The 21,368-nt window shown below is 33.5% G+C and overlaps 1 protein-coding gene and 1 long non-coding RNA gene across 2 annotated transcripts in view; both read left to right on the top strand.

Annotated features, from left to right (window-relative positions):
* Positions 1-2,472: 2,472 nt before the first annotated feature.
* LOC123655693 (non-lysosomal glucosylceramidase) overlaps positions 2,473-21,368 on the top strand; it is a 31,349-nt gene continuing 12,453 nt past the window's right edge. The window contains exons 1-13 of the mRNA XM_045591449.1: positions 2,473-2,714; positions 2,824-3,026; positions 3,113-3,201; positions 3,311-3,491; positions 5,023-5,185; positions 8,162-8,288; positions 17,122-17,421; positions 17,939-18,062; positions 18,140-18,265; positions 18,355-18,465; positions 18,557-18,671; positions 18,752-18,881; positions 19,752-20,280. Coding sequence (XP_045447405.1) covers positions 2,875-3,026; positions 3,113-3,201; positions 3,311-3,491; positions 5,023-5,185; positions 8,162-8,288; positions 17,122-17,421; positions 17,939-18,062; positions 18,140-18,265; positions 18,355-18,465; positions 18,557-18,671; positions 18,752-18,881; positions 19,752-20,280 — 2,147 coding nt within the window. The 5' untranslated portion in view covers positions 2,473-2,714; positions 2,824-2,874. The remainder of the gene's footprint in view (positions 2,715-2,823; positions 3,027-3,112; positions 3,202-3,310; positions 3,492-5,022; positions 5,186-8,161; positions 8,289-17,121; positions 17,422-17,938; positions 18,063-18,139; positions 18,266-18,354; positions 18,466-18,556; positions 18,672-18,751; positions 18,882-19,751; positions 20,281-21,368) is intronic.
* LOC123655694 lies at positions 3,648-3,832 on the top strand. The gene is made up of 2 exons (XR_006743449.1): positions 3,648-3,728; positions 3,760-3,832. It is a non-coding gene; the product is annotated as an uncharacterized LOC123655694 (long non-coding RNA).

Here is a 21,368-nt window from a genome sequence, read left to right as displayed (position 1 = left end):
TCTTTGATTCTTAGTCCGAGTTAGTAACACATTAAATTAATTAATTACATATAGCAACACAGAAACGAACAAATGAATGTTTCTGACGTTTAAAAAGGAATGTGATAATGTGGGTCCTGTATGCTTATATTACTCTTTGGTGGGTATTCTATTCTCGACATTTGTACAGAGCGGTTGTGTAATAAAAATCTGTGAAAATCTTAACAATTAGTCTTCAATTTGAGAAAATAAGGTCAGATCTTTCATAATACACCTTATTAGTACTATTAGTGACCTAATGATAATAAATAGTACCTGGCTACAAAACAGTGTGCAGGTCGAAATACTTTTTTTTTTCATCATTTTGATTTTTTTTTTTGTCTTCTAGCACTAAATTTACGATTGTGAAATAACAAACCTCATTTTGATTTGATTCCCATAAAAATAACGATATAATAAAAAACAAATTTCTTTTATTATTTATTTTATTTATTTATTTTATACTTTATTGTACACAACAAATATATTACAAACAAAGCATATAGATAGCTACAGACAGTGAAGTACAATGGGCGGACTTATTAGCCATTTCTTCCAGACAACCCATGCTTTATGTAAAAGTGTATCTATAAGGTTTTTTTAATCACAAAAATTCTCAATTTTTACTTACCCACACTAAACAAAAACTATAACAAGAAAAATTACTTTACGTAAAAGTAATTAGTTTACGTTATGTTCATAAAACTTTGATTTAAAAGGGGACATTAAAACGCGAAATGAATATAATTTACGACGCGATGTAACTCGTTCGTTCGTACCGTTCTGCTGTATAGCTCTGTTTCATTTTAGAGCTAATGAACGTCGTACGAAGGTACAAATAACATCATCTCGGACAGTTGGACAATCGGACAGTGTGATACTCGGACCCTTAGACGTACAATACAAACTCGTCGGACTGCGGTGAACGTAGTTCAAGTAACATAGATTATACAGTTGATAGTATTATTACAGTGTACGATTAGTCCGATTAGGTCTGAATAGCGATTGACGTTTGGTACTATTACATTTCGTACCTTACTAAGTAACGTAACTTTTTAGTACATCGTACATGTGCTACCCAAGACTATGGTATTTCCCAGAGGCATTTTATATGAGCCTCTTATTAAACAAGCCAATCTAAGCTGTATTTCATAGGCACTAAGGATTAAATAATATTGTTCTTGGAATGTAGGGGCTTCCCACAGTTATCAATTCCGAGTAAAACACAAAATTTCAATAAAAAAAGTAGAAAATGTTACAGATGTTAAGAAATAGGGCTTCTAAATCAAATTAATGGACTCAAAACAGCTTTATGATAATGTTACCTAACATAATGAACCGACCATAACTCGATCACAATTTAAAAATACCTATATTTCTGTAGATTTTAATTTTAAGTAATAAACATTGATTTATGTAATTTACGGTGTTTTCTTTGTTCATCTTATTGTTTTATCGTTAAAATCAAGAGAATAATGTTATACTTTTTCTTTATAACACAACAGCGAAAACATGTAATAGATTTTTAGTATTTTCTCGTTCTCTTTTGGTAGAATTTAGTAGTTTTTATTCTCTACAAGCAGTAGATTCGTTAAAATCGTTAAATGAAATCTGGTCACACAGGTAACATCTCTGTGCAGGGCTGCCAGATGTACGATTTTAATCGTACTCATACGATTTTGTTGTATTTTTACTCATGTACGATCGCTAGACCAAGATCGTACGCAAAATGTACGATTTTTATATTCCTATTACCTGGAAACATTTTATAATTAAAGAAACGTTATCCACCGGCAAGCATGAATTGCCTTAACTACCTAACGCGTGCCTAGATGTTTTACTTGAATGATGACTCTTTAAAATATAATGTAAAGGCTGTATTTGTTTGCTTTCTAATGAAATTTTCTCTTTCGGAAATAATTGTGACTTGCAAAAAAAATACATTTTGAAAAAAAAAAACAATTTGAAATTTATAAAACAATGGCTCAATTTGCTTTTAATTTGTTATGTTTTCCCCATTACAGTACAAATTGTGAACGAGCATTCAACGAAGTTAATTTAATTAGAACAAAAATTAGAAACAGTTTATCCAATGATATTTAAGGGCACATTATTAAGCAAGCAATTATAATAAGTAGAAACGAAAATTATACGAAGTTTAAGTCAACAAATGTTTTTGTTAAAAAATATGACCACAGAAAAATTTGTATGAGTGTAACAAATAGTTTTATTGCATTTATTTTCTAAAACTAAGAATTTTGATAATTGATATTAAAAAAATTAGTACTTAGTCTTAAAGGGCTGTACGATCTTTTTATTTCAAAATTTCCTTGGCATACGATTTTTTTTGTAGTAGACGTACGATCACACTTTTTGTGCACCTGGCAGCCCTGATCGGAGATCGGTTCATCGGTTCAGTATAGGTTCAGTAACCAGCTTTGGTAACCAGCAGTAATCATACGTAGTCGTACTCTTTGTAAGTAACCTGTAATGGTCACTGAGTCGCGTTTTAAATGATTTTTTCGCTATCAGATTTATTCATGATCCGAATACTAATTTTAGTGATAATTTTATTTCGATTTGACAATTTGAATTTCCTGCATAATTTTAGTTCAGTGCGGTCATTCAATTTCGTTTCGGCTATTTTTGTTAATAAGACCACGGTACCATTTATTAATGCATTAAATTCTAAACTGGTAAATTCTTAAAATTCTATATTTTCTAACCTTCAAGAATTGTTCTGCAATATAATACAAACTAATTTTTCAAATGTATGTCATTTAACAATATCTCTTTCATTTTAAGTAACGAAAAATCGCCGGATCACATAAATTTCATTTTTATTAAGTTACAATCATGGAAAAACAATCGCTTGAACATTCGGAATTTGATGAACCTCCGAAATATGGCCTTAAATTGGCATTAAACCACGAGTTTCCTCTAAAAAGTAAACAACTTATAATACCGAGGCCTAAACAAATCTTTGCAATGATGCCTTTAACAACAAGGTAATTTAATTTAAATTTATTTGATTGACTTCTTAACCCTTTATGATACTTTAAAATGACTGATATTTTATTTCAAACAATTTTAGGTACATAAAATATTATTTAGCTCGGAAAATGCAAAAAAGGAAACCAATAATGGATTATCTTCACATGATTTCTGCTCAGAGAATGTATGGTAAGTATTATACCATAAAAAATATAACATTGTTATCACTATTATATAAATTAGAATTATAACAATTTGATTATAAATAGTTTTATTAAATATATTTGCCAAATCATAGGTTGCCCAATTGGAGGAATAGGGGGTGGGACAATCGGCAGGGGATTTAAAGGGGAGTTTTGCCGTTTTCAACTGAGCCCTGGCATTTATGAATATGTCACTGTACCAGAATGTCAATTTATTGTGAATATAAGGAATGCCAAAAAAGAAACCATATTTCAATCAGTTTTGTCTACTTATAAGTGAGTATATAATATGTAAACATGACTGTGTTTTAATTAAGACGTAACATAATAATGTAAATGGTATGATAATAAGGTTAGAAACTCATTTTTTGTATATGTAATTAATAATAAGAAAAATAAAAAATTCAATTTGAATTTACACCTTATTAACAGGGGTTTATACATCTATTGTCTATCTTTCTATTGTATATTTTAGAGCTTTAGCTTTTTTATAATGTAAAATTAAACATTGTAGTGTAAGTAAAATTGTATTCTTAACAATTAGATGGCGGAGTTGAGATGATATCGTTGATTCACTTTTATTATTTTAACTGAAATAATAAAAAGCAGATTTTCAATTTGGCTGTTATGTTTTATGTGCTATATTTTTTCTTTTTTTTTTTAGGATAGCTTACAGCTTAAGCTAATAAAATTATATATTATGCTTAATTTTCCACCTCTACGATCAACCTCTATTTTTCATCGCAATTTTTTTTTTTTTAGTAATTTCCTTTAATTTTGATTTTTTTCTCAATTCAATTTGATCTCCTGCCTTAGCCGGTCGATAACTATCAATTGATCAGTTTATCCCTGCCAGATGTCTACCGTTGTGACCTCTCATCCAACAAACATCACGGAGTAGGGATGAGAATGAAGCCAGTCTCCTGTCTGACACTATACCCTTTTCGGCCATTTTTTTGGTTTTATTTGTGTATCGATCTTAGCAGTGACTGTTTATACGTATTATTTTAATTTTTCATATTACATAAATACATACATGCATACTTTCATTTTCTACAATGCGTTAGATTATAAATAAATCCCCGCACACTTATAGTAGATAGTGCATTGGCAAAACAACGTTTGCTGGCTCAGCTAGTTTGACTATAATTAATTAATTAAAAGTAATAAAATTTTAATTTGTAAAATGACTATTTACTTGAGTAAAGTAATTCTATTCTTTATATAAAAAGTGTAAACAGATTTGTGCTTATAGCTAAATTTTAAACTTTCGCATTTCTTCAACTTGTTGATTTATCTGTTATCTTAATATAATCGCTAAAATACATAGCAGACTTTTTTTATATTTTTCTGGTAACTATAAGGACTAGACCTAACCCGATTCCGGCTTGACGTCGACTTACAGGACAGCCTGTATATCTATAATTATTATATTAAAAAAAAAATAAGGTGGTACGAAGTTCGCCAGGTTAGCTAGTTGCCTACATGTCAAGGTTACAGTCAGTACAGAGGCTCAATGAGATCTTCAAGGTACTCCATGTCTAAAGAAGTAGAGTAAATGGATGGGTGACTCACACAATACTCGTGTGTTTTAACGTTTTGTAAACAACTGATTGGAGTTTGGGTTTTAGACAATTTACTCAGTTATATTTTTAGTTTAACTTAACTGTTTTGAAACTTATTACATTATAAATCGAAGTGTCAACTTTCTTGTTTATAAAGAACTTTCGTTTCGTTGTAAGTAAAGATATAGTGCAGTGTTTCGGATGCAATTTTTATAACTTTTTCTTTTATTTATCTAATTCAGTAAACCCAAGAAAGTACTCCCATCGTGGGAATGGAACATTAATGGATCGGATTGTGAATATACAGCTTTATACCCAAGAGCATGGACCACATATGATCTTACCAAATATGGTATTAAATTAGTTTGTCGACAAATATCGCCTGTGATACCTCATAATTATAAGGTATGTATTAAAATAATATTCCTTATATTAATTCTTAACATTTGTCAATTAACAGTGCGTGTACTTATAAATAAATTTCGATTATTGAAATATTTTAAGAGCCATTTCACAATTTTACGCTCTGCAAGTTTAGGTAAATTTGGTCGGATCGCGCGAGTCGTACGAGCCGCGCGATCTTTGTGTTGAAAGTATAGTGTGACAACCAAAAGATCATCTTGATCATTTTCTAATGTATAATAAAAATTAATAACTATGGTATAAAATGTTTTTTACATAATTAATTTGTTAAAAATTTCAAGTATGTTATATAACAACAGTCAATAAATTTAAAATAAAAATAAAAAAACAATTTTTATGAAACATTTTTTTTAAATTGATTTAGTTTTTTCAGTTTGCGAATGAATCTAATATTTACGATATTAATAAAATACCATTTTATGACATCGACACCGACAAACATATTAATTAACAAATAACAAGACAAACAGATTGAAATGCCTATTTGTATTGATAATGTGAGAAAAGAAAATTAAATTATACATTTGTTTACAGAAATTATCATTATATTATTTTACAGTCATTTTCGTAATATGTTTATTTAATTTATATTTTTTAACCGACTTCAAAAAAAAAGAGGAGGTTACTCAATTCGACCGTATATATATATATATTTTTATGTATGTTCAGAGATAACTTCTTCGTTTATGAACCGATTTTGATAATTCTTTTTTTGTTGGAAAGGAGATATTCATAGTTTGGTACCATGATAAGGAAACCGGGATCTGATGATGGGATCCCAGAGAAATCGAGGGAAACTTTCAAAAATCGTAAGGGTGACTAGAAAATTTAATCATGTTTTCATTAAGTACTATAAAGCACTACTATTTAATAAAGGTCTGGAGTCGATCTGATGATGGAGAAGGAAGATAGTCGAAGGAACTCTTCAACAATTTATAGCAATTACCTTCTTTTTGAACTTAATTCGTTTCTATTGATGAGAACTTTGCACCTTTATGAGTTATAAGTGCCATTACAGTCTGATGATGGAGACAAAAGTTAGTCGAGGGAACTCTTTAACGATTTATAGCAATTACCTGCTGTTTGAACTTAATTCGTTTCTATTGATGAGAACTTTGCATATATATGAGTTATAAGTGCCATTTCAGTCTGATGATGGAGACGAAAGATAGTCGAGGGTACTCTTCAACGACTTATAGCAATTACCTGCTGTTTAAACTTAATTCGTTTCTATTTATGAGAACTTTGCACCTATATGAGTTACAAGTGCCATTAAAGTTTGATGATGGAGACGAAAGATAGTCGAGGGAACTTTTCAACGTTTTATAGCAATTACCTGCTGTGTGATCATCTGTGTCGCAGGACCAGATTTGATGATGGAGCCCATAAACACTCGAGGGAATTTCTCAACAATTTACAGCAGTTACCTTTTGCTGTTTGACGACCGCTTTGATATAATGTTGCATGTGCCGTGTCGGCGGCGCCTAGACACCGACGGTCGCGGGTTCTATTCCCGCTCGGAGTGGATATTTATGTTTATACAAATATTTATTTTCGGTCTAGTTGTTAATCCTTGTGGTTCTCCCAACCTAGCCTCGGAGAACACGCTAGGCTGTCAGTCCCGGTTGTTATTACGTACACCTGATAGCGAACTTTACTCATAGTATGTCGACGCGTTAGCGCAGCGGTCACAGCACCGGCTATTGTGCTGGCGTTAGTGGGTTTAATCCCCGCGCACGACAGACATTTGTATTGGCCATATAGATGTTTGTCATGATCTGGGTGTTTGTGCTTGTGTATTGTGTATGTTGCCGAACCCCCGACATAAGAGAAAAAGCATCCTTGTTAGGTCTACCCATCACTAAAAATTGTAAAAAAAAAATTATTTTTAACAAAAAAAAAACCGACTTCAAAAAGGAAACTAAAAAGTGAAAAATAAATTTACTTAGTACAAAGTAATTCGTATTTAGATTTAGTTAATCAGAAATGATTAAATAAATATTTTATAATTTTGAAGTTGGTGCCAAGTAAATACTACAAGAACCTGGCTACATTAACAAATACAAACAACACACACACAACAAACAAGTACAAAAAATATTATTAGATATGTCAAAACAATAACAGAATAATAACAGTATTCAACCTAATAGTCAATGAAACAAATTATGAAAGAAAACTGAATACAAGTTACGAGTAGATACTAGAGTAGTTATTGTTTTACTTGAAAGTATCAAATGCGGTTTATCCGCTATAACAACAGGCGCTTGGCGCGTGTGAGCGAAAGAGACGGCTGCGCAGAATTTGGCGTGGACCTTACCTCTAAGAGCGCTAGCGCTCGACTGATTTACTGGGCTTGATGCGTGGTAATATATACTATCTTTTTATTATTTAATATAAAATGTAGTAAAAATGATTACATCTTTTAACTTTTTTTTTTGTTTTCCTTAATGATGTAAGTTTACTTTGATGAAGATAGTTCGTTAAAATATCTTAGTTTTCTAAGAAAAATATCGCTTTTAAAATTATACTTATTTGGAAAATATTCGTAACTTAAAATTTTTTTTATCGATTACTACAGATATAAATGGAATAAAACTCTGTTCTATTATTCAACAAAATTGTATTCCACATATTACGTATTTTTTTAAAATGGTTTCAACGTAGAGGTTATTGAAAACTAGGACTTCAAAGTATACATTGCGACCGTTTACCCAGGGAGGAGGCTGATGAAAAGGTTAATAATTTTATACACATAATATAAATCAAAATTCTGTGTCAATCAAAATGTTGCTCTACTATATTTCAAGAATATAAATTACATTATTGCATCCTACACTGAGATTAACGAAGTCAAAATATTACAATTTCGCGGATTGTTACCGATTTTTGTGAAATGGCTCTTAAGGTTTTGTGTCAAAGAAAATTGTTCAATAAGTAGGTATTTGTTATTTGTAGGATAGCAGTTTGCCGTGTGCTGTGTTTGTGTTTTCAGCACAAAACGTTAGCAATGAGCACAGACATGTTAGCATTACATTCACATGGACAGAAGTTTTAGCAGAATTAAATAGAAGAAAAACAGTAGGTAAGTGTTATAACATACTGAATTTCTATTATTGTTTAACTAGATGACCGCCTTAAAAGACACGCGAACCTAAGTTTATGTTTACCATTGTGTGTTTGCCAGTGAAATAGAATACTTACAAAAAAAAAAATATTTTGTACATTTAGATCGTCAGATTAACTCGATCAATCAATCAACGATCAACTCGGTCTTAAATTCTTAGTGTAGTATCGATTATACATATTTTCGGCAATGAATTGAATCAGAACAACATTTTGCCTTATTTTTGTGTATAACTAAAAAAATAAAATAAAAATAAATTGTAACGCTTGATTGTAATATTTATCTTTTTTTTTTTTGCTTCTCTTTTTTTACTACTACTATTACGACTACGACTACAACTACGACTAAGACTAATCTGGCTCAGTGGCCCAAAGTGGGCCTTGGCCTCCGAAACAAGATTTCTCCTGATCTCCTTCCATGATCTCGCGCGATTTCCCGCCAATTATTAGCTTGGATCTCACCCAATTCTGCTTCAACCACGTCCCTCCAGCGGTATCTGAGGCGACCCACCGGTCTACGTCCATTTGGTCGATCCAGATACGCTCTCTTAACTTTGAAATGTCCGAGCCAACGCAACCGATGGGATTTGGTAGCTCCAATAATGTTTGCCTTAGACACAGATGCCTATTCTCCTCTCTGAGCGTAAGTGTCCAAGCCTCACAACCGTACATCGGGATTGGACGAATAATGGTTTTGTAAATTGTGATTTTTGTTCTACTAAGAAGCTTGGACATCAAAACCTTGTGCAGGGCTGAACTGCATCGCAAGTTATTTTAGCAGCTCTAATTGCTAACGATTTAAAACTTGGCAATGCTTTAACAATTGATTGTGCGTTTTGATATGAATATGAGTCTCTCCCATATCGTATGAAAGTAGGGACAAAGGGACACGACTACAGTATAAACAATACGGGGCTTCCGTGCTACTGAAAATGTGAAATCAGGATTTTTGTTTTTGTTTATGCATAATTATTCGTCATTTTCACAACCTTGACTCTCGTTACATTTTGTTTATATAAGAAGCTTTATTAATTTAAATGGTTACCGTAGTCTGCAATACCAGAAACATCACAAGCACGTTGGCGACTCTACGTCCGACCATGTTCAGTAGCTTTGGCCACTTTACCCACCACATGAACACCACACTATATCGTCTGTAATATTGATTGTTCCTCTAGACGGGCAGCTTTGGATTTTCAGCAGGATGTATTCTGCTGTGTCCTACTTCAGCAAATAAATTTAGATGATGTTGGGTACAGTATAATCCGCCAACATTGTATTTCAAGCCTAACATTGGCCAGTTACCAAAATTAAGCAAAAATAATTGTAGCAACAAAATTATCTGAGATAGCAACATTTTTTAATCTATTAGGGAAAAAAGAATATATTTCTAGCAATATTGATTGAAATTTCCCCTCCTAGCTTTATTCAGTTAGCTGTCAACAGCCATCAAAGTATTATCTATTCGCGTGGTACCAAATTGTTCGTCGAGTATTCTGGTTCTAGCAAGCGTCAAAAACTGTACAGGTGAGGAGTTTTTTTATATGTTTTTGTATGAATTCAAGGTAATAATTTGGTGCTCATTTCAAATCATATCGAGTCATTTGAACTGAGAAATTCAAGCGGCCAATGTTACAATCACTTGCTGTGAACACAAGATGTCAACATTGGCCACCTACAAACATGTGTTAGGGCTGTCTACTAAAACGTTTATAGGTATATTATTCTTTACGTCAAATTTATCCGTTGCTATCTTCTAGAGTCCCCCTCCCCACCAGTTCAGAGCTTATGTCATTCCCGGCCACCTTTTTTTAACGAAAAATAATTTAGATATAAATAGTAATTATTATGCAATTAGAAATCTGGAAATAATCAATTATCAGCTGTATGGTTATGGCAATAAAGAATATAGCCACCCCCTCTTTTCCCGTGTGTGTCGTAAGAGGCGACTAAGGGATAACACAGTTCCACTACCATCTTGGAACTTAAAAAGCCGACCGATGGCGGGATAACCATCCAACTGCTTGCTCTGAAATACACAGGCCGAAGGCGGGCAGCAGCGTCTTCGGTGCTACAAAGCCAGCCCTGCGGTCACCAACCTGCCTGCCCAGCGTGGTGACTATGGGCAAAACACATGAGTTCACTCCGTTTTTGGTGTGGACTTGTGGAGGCCTATGTCCAGCAGTGGACTGAGATAGGCTGATGAAATAATCAATTAGGTTATTTCATCATTTTTTGTTTGTTATTGATGATTATTTATAATATAAAATAATTATTTGTTAAAAACATCAAGCTACAATTGTGTAAAAAGTGTTTTTTGTTTGTATGGTGGGATAATCTCTGTAACTACTGACCTGATTTTTCAAATTCTTGCACGTAAAACGTAGTTATTTAATAAAATTAAATATTAAAAAAAAATCTGTAAATAGATACTTATTTAACAGTCATGAAGCAAATACTTAGACATAACCCTTTACAAGGCGTGGCAAGTGTGTTGGCACTTACATATGTATATCTGTATTCGTCCTTAAAATCGATTCAATACTTCTACGTCGCCAGTCCACTTTGAAATTTGATTATATTATATTATTACAGAATGAATACACCTAAATCGAAATCAAGAAAAAAAGTAAGAAAAAGTCGGAGGCGTCTTGGCGCTCGGCAATACAAGAATTATTCAACTGAAATGCTTGAATTAGCTATCGACCTAGTCAAGAAAAAACAGTTGTCTGCTAGAGAAGCGGAGCGACAGTTTGCAATTCCGAAACAAACGATTATTAATAAAGTTAATAACTGTCATGCAAAGTCTGTCGGATGTCCTACGCGACTTTCTGCCAACGAAGAAGCTAAAGTCATAAAAGTTTTGATTGCTGCTGGAGAATTCGGTTGTCCTCTTACAAAATTAGATCTTCGCCTCGTGGTATTCGATTACCTGAAAAAAAATGGCCGAGAGGAAACTTTTAACGGTAAGCCTCCTGGAAAAGCATGGCTTGATAATTTTTTGTCGCGACATTCTTCCGAGTTGACTGTTCGCAGTACCCAGAATATAAAAAAACACAGGGCTGAGAAAGGTCTTGAAGATTTTATGGAATATTTCCGAAATTTAGAGCAGACTTTACAAGATGTCCCTCCGTCAAATATACTTAATTTTGACGAAACAAATTTAACAGATGATCCAGGATCTTCAAAGTGTTTATTCAGAAGAGGAGTTAAATATCCTGAAAGAGTTCTCAATTCTACAAAAGGAGCGATCTCATTAATGTTCTCTGTAACAGCAGACGGAGTGTCCCTACCTATTTATGTCGTGTACAAGGCAGAGAATTTATATTCTGAGTGGGTACAGGGTGGACCTCGCGATACAAGGTTCAACCGCACTAGATCTGGCTGGTTTGACTCCACTGTGTTTGAAGATTACTTCAAAACAATTGTTTTGAATTGGGCAACCTCTTCACCTGGTAAAAAAGTCATAGTATGTGACAATTTATCAAGCCATTTAAATGTGAGTGTCATCGAATTGTGCGAGCGTCACAACATACAATTTGTTTTTATTCCATCGAACTCCACACACATAACTCAACCTCTCGATGTAGCTTTTTTTGCACCACTTAAAAAGATGTGGCGATCAATATTACTTCAGTACAAAATGGAAAACCCTAACCAAAATAGTTTAAATAAAAACCATTTTCCAAAATTATTAAAATCTCTAGTCGAAAAAATCCAGTTAAATCAATATAAAAATATCAAAAGCGGATTTAAGGCTACTGGGATCTGCCCATTCAACCCAAGGGAAGTACTAAAACGTTTACCAGAGTATCAAGAAGATCTGTCATCGTGTGGCATCGATAACGCATTACTTGAGTATCTGAAACGGATCAGACAGCCAAATCCAATGAATATAAGAAGAAACAAAAAAATTATAACAGAACCAGGGAAATCAGTTACAGTCAGTGATTTTATGCAGGCTCCTAATTCAAATGGCCTCCATCCTTCGAAATCTAGTGTGCGAGATCGTGTCAAACCTTCCAACAATAAAACGAGAGTAACAAAACAAAAACGTGACACACGTGACCAGTTCGATAATTTCAACGAAAATGTCAATTATGAGAAAGAATATATTTTAAATGAGAAAACAGGTCTTATGGAAATAACAGAAAATACTGACGTTGTTCATGAAGCTGAGTTATCAGTGATTGCGAACAGAGATCAAGACAGGCCAAAGAAGGTGGTCGTTCTGTCTGATATTAACCTTTCAAAAAAAAACACTGCATTAATTTCTAAAAACAAACCTATAATTTTAAACGAAATTGATAAAAATTTCGACATTTTTTCGAATGTATGTAATTCAAAAAGCACCACAAATTTTCCGTTAAAAAAAACTGCCGCTGAAACTTTTAATGTTGATGAGGCAAAAACTTTAAATCACATTGATGTTAATATTAACGTTCATGGCTCATTAAGTAGTGACGACAACGAGGACTATATGAACATTTCAGAATTTTCTCAAAATAGCAGAGAGCCTCTCATATCCATCACTACAAATAAAAAGCCTAAACGCCTATTGAAAAAACCCATTAGAAAGGAAAATATCAAACCTGCTAAAAGATTTAAAAAGTTTCTAAATAGCTCTACTACTACCGAAGAAGACTTGATCAGTACACACAGTGATTCCGATATTATTGACGTCCTCAGTGATATTACTAACTTTGAATCAGACACACCAAAATCACCTGATTTTTCGAAAGACGCAGATTTTAAAATTGAAGACATTTCGAAGAATAGTGGACATAAATATGCACAGTACGGTAACGACCCTTATGAAGTTGAAAAAGAATTACAAATAGAATGTAATTACTCTCTCGCTAATACCTTTTCTGAATACATGGATGAGATAGAACTGCAAAAAGTGATTAATGATGAAAAAAAAGAGTTGCCTAAGATCGACGAAGAAGTTACGCAGTTACAGAAAGAGACCAAAATCAAAAAGAAAGAATTTAATATTATAACGAATGAACATGGAAAAAAAGAATTACAGTGTTATGGGGATACAAGAGATAGAAAAGTAAAAAAGAAGACTGATAAAGAGAGAGGGTTAAAGAAAATCGCAGACGATGAAAAACAGAAGATAAAAACTAAAGAAAATATTTTACAGGATGACATGGATAAACAAAAGACTGAAATACAAAATAAGACTACTAAGAGAGAAGAAAGGTTACAGATAATTGAAAACGATGAAAGAAGAAAATATTTTAATGGAAGTTATAAAAATTTAAACATAAAGGAACAGTTTGATATTGGAGATAAAGTATTGGTTAGATACTATATGTCACACATATGGAAATATTACGTAGGAATAATAGAAAATATTGATTTTGACACAAAAACTTTTACTATAATATTCTACAAATGTGTCAGAAGAAAGGGTCACATAAAATTTATAAAACCAAAACGTCAAGATCGGGATATTACCGTACCTGAAGATTCTATCGTTAAAATCATTGAAATGTTACAAATTAACGAAAGTCCTGAAGAATATATTTTGATGTCTGAGGAAGACGTTATTTACTTTTAGTTGAATACTTGTGTTAATTAACGTAATAACGTGTGTTATGAGACTAATGTTAAAGTACCTAACTGCCGTTTTTTACATTGCTTAGATACCTAAGTTCCTAATATTTTTTAAATTTACTATACCAAAAAATTAGGTACCTATTACCTATGAATACAATATTGAACACTGTTACATGTTACACGTTTACTGATAAAGTCTGACAACTAGTAATATTTTAATTTGGCCCATGGTCTTGAAGCCATGAAAAGCAAGAAGCTTGATTAGTTATTAAAAAAGGTGATATTATTAAGTTTCTCGTTACCTCTTTAGAGACTGTTATTTATTGAATCTAATTAGATAATCTATATAATATTGTTATTAAGAGGATTTCCACAAGCACACTAACGCCATAGCGATATTTAAAAATTTTTCTCTTGAATTAAGATAAAAGTTGCAATTCGTAGGCCGCTACTCACGACAGAATTAAATATGTGTATTCTGTAACAAACTGTGACAAAGATTTAAATGACGTTGTGGTGTTACTGTGCTTGAAGAAGACCTCTTAACAGCTGAGAGAGTCATATTTCATTCTAAAATTGTAATAATCGTAAGTGCTATATAAAGTTGTTGAAACTAAGATAATTAAAGTTGATTGATATAAAACATTTTTTTTTCTGTCAAAGGGCACCTATTTGATTTAAATTTTGGTCATACGTACCTAACCTAAGTCAATTTATTTTGACAACCCTAAATCTAAAAATTATTTGTATGAAAATCAGAAAAAATTATTGGGTAACATTGGCCAGTGCGCTGTACAGGTAAATTCGTAACTTTTTGTGATTAATGTCTGTTAACCGTCATCTTTGGCCAGTTTCCTATTATAGTTCTTAATTATGCGACTGTAGAGGCGATAGTTCAAGAGTTATAAGCAGTGGCTAATGTTGGCAGAATGTAGAGGTAATTTTGGTCACCTATAAAAATTCTGTTTTGGCCATGAAAAATTATAAAATTTGCTGTGTTCGAGCTTAAAACTAAGAGATAAGGTTGCACTTGGTTTGCTTATCTAAAAAATTAGTCCTTGTCTCACATTATTTCGAAGTTATGGCCGATTATGTGCAAAAAGCGGCCAAAGATGGCGCATTACACGGTACCCAAAAAAAAAACGAGTGTGCTTTAGACCACACGACTGAAGTAAAACTTCTCTAGCGATATGGCTGTACTATGGCTTAGATACACGAAACCGTAACTGGCTATGAGAGAAAGGGGGAAAGAAAATGTGTTCTCGAACCTCTCTCTTTTGCTCCGTTCGCCTCGCCCGATTACACTATTTGCAACGCTCTCGTCACGCATTCACCAGCTTACTCCCCAAGTCAAGCGTGTGTAAAGATAAGTCTTACTTCAAAAATTGAGGATGGTCTTTCGTGAGCTAGACAATAATGGGTACTTAGCTCAACATCCTCGAGCTTGATGAAGAGCGTCGTTAATTCTTACGGTATTTAGATAACTTTATTTTTTTGTTCTTTTTGTATTCCGAATTCGATCATCCATTCACGTTTAATTACATCATTGGTTGGAAGAAATCGCTCTTTTAGCGCCTCCATTTGATCGTCTTTTTACATAAATTTTCTATTTGTACTGTAATTACGTTTGCGACAGACAGAAGATCGCAAAAAAAACCGAAACTATTTAAAACTAACTATTGATATTTGAATTCTAACAATTTTATCCCAAAAAACGATGACTCTACTTCGAAGTGGGAATATGGAATGATCGTTTTTACAAAATTATAAGTAAAAGCAAATCTGTTTGAACGTTACACCATTACTGCATTGACAATTTTATACAGTAAATATACCTAACTTGAATGAAATGCATCGTAGACGATCCCCATATAGTACTATGTAATTCTGTATATCTTTATATTTAGGTGTCCAATAAAGAATAAGTAAATAAATAAATAAATTGTGTTAAGACTTATCTATCTCTCAAGTCTAAACTAGTGAATTTACAAACGTGACTTGGACTCATAACATTCATTCTGTTTGGATATAAATGTTGTAAACAGATGTCTCATTCAATTCTTTTTTAAATATATTTTATACAGATAAATGTACCAAAAAGTACATTTGCGTAATTGGCACATCATCAAATGAGTGTACAATAAGCTTTTTCAGAATTATCGAGTGACGTAAACCTTCGCATACCCACACTAATTTTGAGCAATTCCATGAAAACCAAAAATATCTAATTGGCAGTAGGCACGTGTTAAAATTTTAATTAAGTTATTTACTGTGGCATTGAATTTTTTTCAATGTAAGGTACGATAACAAATTAACAATTGTGAAACTATGTAATGTACTAATCATATTTTATCGATCGATTAAGACTTTGTATAATGTTGCAGAGGTTTGGTATTTCAGTTGGGATTATTGATAAGGATGTGATTATTGATTATTTTTTATCGAAATTAGTAACTATAGAAGATTTGATCCTGTATCTGTTTTATAATTACCTGGTTGGCTGACAGCTACACTCTATATCACACCAGTTATAATCTAGTAATATAGCAATTATATGAAAACACTATGGAGGCTGTCCGAGCTGCAGCTCTTATCTTATTTGAATTTATTTTATGTTAGATCAGAAATCAGAAATTACATTTTTTTAATATCATATCAAAAATCGACCGTTCCAGCGGGGATCGAACCTGCATTTCCGACTTACCGTGGCGGTGCTTTAGCCAATTAAGCTATGGAACGATGCACTCGCTAGATCGAAATTTTTTATATGATGATTTTTATATTCGGTCTAAGCGACCGTGGCGCCGTCTATAGTGAGTCCTGACAGCACTCGTAACTATTCAAACTTTCACATTACAATGAATTCTTAGACAGGAGATGATATTAAAAAATTGTTTAGAATTTCCTAATCTGTGGGTAACACAAAATCTAATCTTACGAATCAGAAATTACATCTCTAAATTATTTTAATTCTTTTCTAAGAATTACTGCCACAAACGTTACATTATTGATCCGTCAAATAAAGTTTCGAAAATCTTTTTTATGCATCTTAATATTTATTTGACAATACTTTATTGAGGGTTCTGTGTACAGATGGTTTTGCATAAATTCCAAAAGATAGCATTTCAGAGTTGATATTAAAAATATGATACTACCTAAGACACTTGGCGATAATAAATTGCGTATAAAGACAATCAACAAATAGAACATTCATATATTTTTAGGTAAACTGGAACTGGAGAGATATTCAGAAGAACACACATGCGGCGTAACATTGGAACAGATTATAGTTGATCAGCCTTGCACTTTTACAATAGCTAAAAAGAAGGAGGAAAACGAAACAATACACGAAGGTTACTGTTTATGGAACTCTTCAAAAACGTGTGGTTACGTATGGGAATGTATCAAGAAACACGGAAAGTTACAACCTGATCCAAGTCAGACAACGGCTCCGCCGAACAAGGCTAAAAAGGATGGTAAAGAAAAGACAAAAAAGGTGTACAAAAGTAAGTCACATAGTTGTAGTTGGGCTTATATCCAACATATAAATGCTAAATTTAAAATAAAATTAGAAATCAGAGTATGTCAGTAAATGACAGAAACATTAACACTAAAATAATTAATTGTGTTTGCTTGCAAACGAAAAATTACTGACTTCAATTACATCGACAAGTGCTGCAACGTAGGTAGACGAAAAAATAGTCAAGTAAATACGCGTTATCAAAATTACTCAAAAAGTAGTTCTCTGGTAGTGCTGGTAATCAAATTCAAATGGACCACAAGATAAGCACCACCCTTCGATTAAAAAAAAAAATGATCGAAATCGGACTCAGTAAAAAGTTCTAAGCTAATATTCATAAAAAAATTCAGCCGAATTGAGAACCTCCTCCTTTTTTGAAGTCGGTTAAAAAGTTAAAAAGTAATTCCTAACACGCTAATTACATATTTTTTTTTTTTTTTTTTTTATTAATTACCAGGAAACTAAACGAAATATTGAATTAAAGAGCATTACACCAAATTTTTTACAACATTTATTTACAGATGACTCCATAGGATTGTCAAGCACAATATCTTTAGACGCAGGAGCGCACGGTTTAACCGAGTTTTGCCTTGTTTGGGATATGCCTGTCATTAAATACAGACAAGACTCTAAAATACATAAAAGGTATATTTTTACCTTACATTAATTGAAAAAAGAACTCTCTTAGGTTGTCTATATGTTGTCTTTTTTTCTTTTTTCAGATATTATACAAAGTATTTCGGTAGTGATGGTATTGCTGGTGCGGGCATTGCTGCATACGCGCTTAGAAATTATAAAAACTGGGAAAAACAACTTGCAGAGTGGCAAGACCCTATATTAAATAATAGGTAATTTATAAAATGTTTAAATTATTACCGTAATTATGTGTCGCATTATTTTAATATTAGATAAAAATATAGAAACTCTTTCGTTTCAGCTATATTCCAGATTGGTTAAAAAGTGCCTTAATGAATGAGCTTTACTTCATTGCTGATGGTGGAACTATATGGTTTGACGTCCCCGACGAGTATCACGAGAATGATCCTCGGTGAGGTGACCTTTTGTTACATATTCAAAATAACATTTTTAAGTGTTAGATTTGTGGATATTTTTTCTTAATTTGTGTTAGTAATTTTCAGGCATGAATTTGGTGTGTTCGGGTACTTAGAAGGCCACGAATACAGAATGTACAATTCCTATGATGTTCATTTTTATGCATCTTTTGCACTCGCACAACTATGGCCTAATTTACAAGTAAGCGATTGTATATGAATATAGATTGGTTATATAAAAAAAGCTTAAATAAGAAGAAATGTTACATTTTTGTCTTGTAGGTAGTCCTACAGTACATGTTCCGTGACTCAATAACGACGGAAACGACGAAAGTAAGGCAAACTTTGTATAACGGGAAAACTTGCAAATTCAAAATCAAGGATTCCATTCCGCACGACCTGGGAGATCCCGGTTAGTACTAGTGCTAAACAACTCAATAAAATTAGACTGCTTAGAGGTGAAAAGGGAGAGGGAATATTGTAACCTTTTTTATTCAATTGGATTTTTTTTTTACGTATTCCTTTTAAGTAATCTTAGCAACATGTGTATGCATAAGCAATAATCTTTTTAAATTTTCACGGTCACTATGAACATTTTGACGTGAATATGTCTTTGAAATTGCTTTCATATGGAGGCATTAAAAAAAACTAATGATAACAAAATCGGTGGATACGATTTAGTGTTGCAGCTACATATTTATTATCTTCATTCAAAGTTCAGCTACACCGCTGGATAGCTAAAAAAACAAAATGTATTACCTTAAGTAAAGATATGACACATGGCGCGCGGTAAAAGGTAAAGCGCTGTAATTTCAAGGTAATTTGATGCGAATCGAGATTTACATTTAGTTGTCAGCCAACCCACTGTGGAGAAACTTGGTGAATTAAGCTCCAATCCCTCTCTAAAATGGAGAAAGAGGCCTATGCCTAGTAGGGAGATGTTATAGGCTGGCTCGATATGATCGCGATCGATAACTTTGGACTCGGGAGTAGCTACGGCGTTCGTTCAAGTTACAATCGTTAGCTCTCGTTAGAATCTAACGAGTATAATTATGTGACATCTTAGTTTTAAAATACGATGATAAAGGTGTTAAAATAAAATAAAAAAAATAATATCTATTTTATGGTGTATTAATAAAACTATATCTATAATATTTCAACAATATCAAAAAGTATAATGTTGGCTTGAACGCCTAAATAGCCAAATCGCAGTAAGTCCACTCCGGGACTAAAAAGGGACTTAATAAAAAAGTGTCAAGTAAAAATCGCTCTCGCGTTACAGAGTGCGTGCCGTTCACTCAGATTAACGCGTACAACGTGCACGACGTGTCCGAGTGGCGCGACCTTAACCTCAAGTTCATCCTGCAAGTGATGCGCGACCACCGCTTGCTGCGGGCTCATAGCGCGCCCTTCGGCAACGAGCGCTGTCTCTCGTTGGCCTTCATCGATGACGTGCGCGACAGTAATGAGGATCTATACGCGCGCTGTACGCAAGAGGGCGAACCGGCTTTGCCCCCTCCATACGAGCCCCCGCCTACACCCCCCACTTCACCTACACGGGGCGTGGCCGGGATCTTAGAGCTGCTGTACCGATCGGACCCGCCCTCGAAGCGAGACTCTGCCTCCGAGGCGCCCTGTCATCGGGACTCAGTGGCAGTGTGGGACGCTCGTCGCTACCTGGCGGATATGTACCCGCAGTGCGTCGCGTTGTTACGTCGCGCCGTGGCTTGGGACAGGGATGGTGATGGTCTCATCGAGAACGGTGGCTTCCCGGACCAGACGTACGACGCCTGGATCATGACCGGCCCGAGGTGAGTCGTTCAGTCAGTGTTTGATTTATAATTTTACTCTTTCGTATAACGCAATACTAGAAAGTTTTTGTTAATAAATTGTACGTTCTCTATATAGGACGTTTGACTCCTAACTGCGTTCCTTCAATTGGGAGTTTCTGTAGGTGTTATTGATCCCGTTCAACCTGAAAAGAAATTCCTAGCCCTTGCATAAATTTTCCTTTATCTTAATATATGAGCAACTCTGGCAACGTACTTCTGCATAACCGACCAATACTATTTTTAATTATTCTTAGCTCTAATAATTGTGTTTGCTGGCAAACGGAAAAAAACCGACTTCAGTTACATCGACTAGTAATACAACGTAGGTAGACGAAGAAACAGTCAAGTAAATACGCATTATCAAAGATTACTCCAAAAGTTGTAATCAGATTTCGATAAAATTTAATTGTGACCACATGATAAGGCTTTCGATTAAATTAAAAATCATCAAAATCGGTACACCCAGTAAAAAGCTATGCGGATTTTCAAGGGTTTCCCTCGATTTCTCTGGGATCATCAGATCCTGGTTTCCTTATCATCGTACCACACTTGGGATATCTCCTTTCCAAGAAAAAAAGAATTATCAAAATCATAACGCTATAATCATAAAGTATCGAAATCATAACAAGTTCATAACCGACGAAGTTATCCCCGATATAAAAAAATAATGAAAAATATGTATACGGTCGAATTGAGTAACCTCCTCCTTTTTTGAAGTCGGTTAAAAACGTTAATAAGTTGTATAAAAAGTTTCAGCTCAATTGGTTGAAGATATCTGCTTCAAAATTGAGTTGCTGTATTTCACCCGAACAAACATACATACATACACACATTGCAAGTTAAATAAAGCCCTTTCATTTGATACCCATATTGTGGAAGTGCATTAAAAATAACTAGTCCGCCATCTTAGATATGCCGCCATGTTAGATTTAGAATGACGTCACAGAGTTAACCATGTATTGTCATCCAGCAGTGTCCATCAGCTCAACTAGTTGAAGATATCTATTTCAAAATTGAGTTGCAAGATTTCATCCGAACTTACATACATACGAGTACATTGAAATTTA

This window comes from Melitaea cinxia, chromosome 8, assembly GCF_905220565.1.
Source record: "Melitaea cinxia chromosome 8, ilMelCinx1.1, whole genome shotgun sequence".
NCBI lineage: Eukaryota > Metazoa > Arthropoda > Insecta > Lepidoptera > Nymphalidae > Melitaea > Melitaea cinxia.
This window is presented reverse-complemented; position numbering and strand designations above follow the sequence as displayed.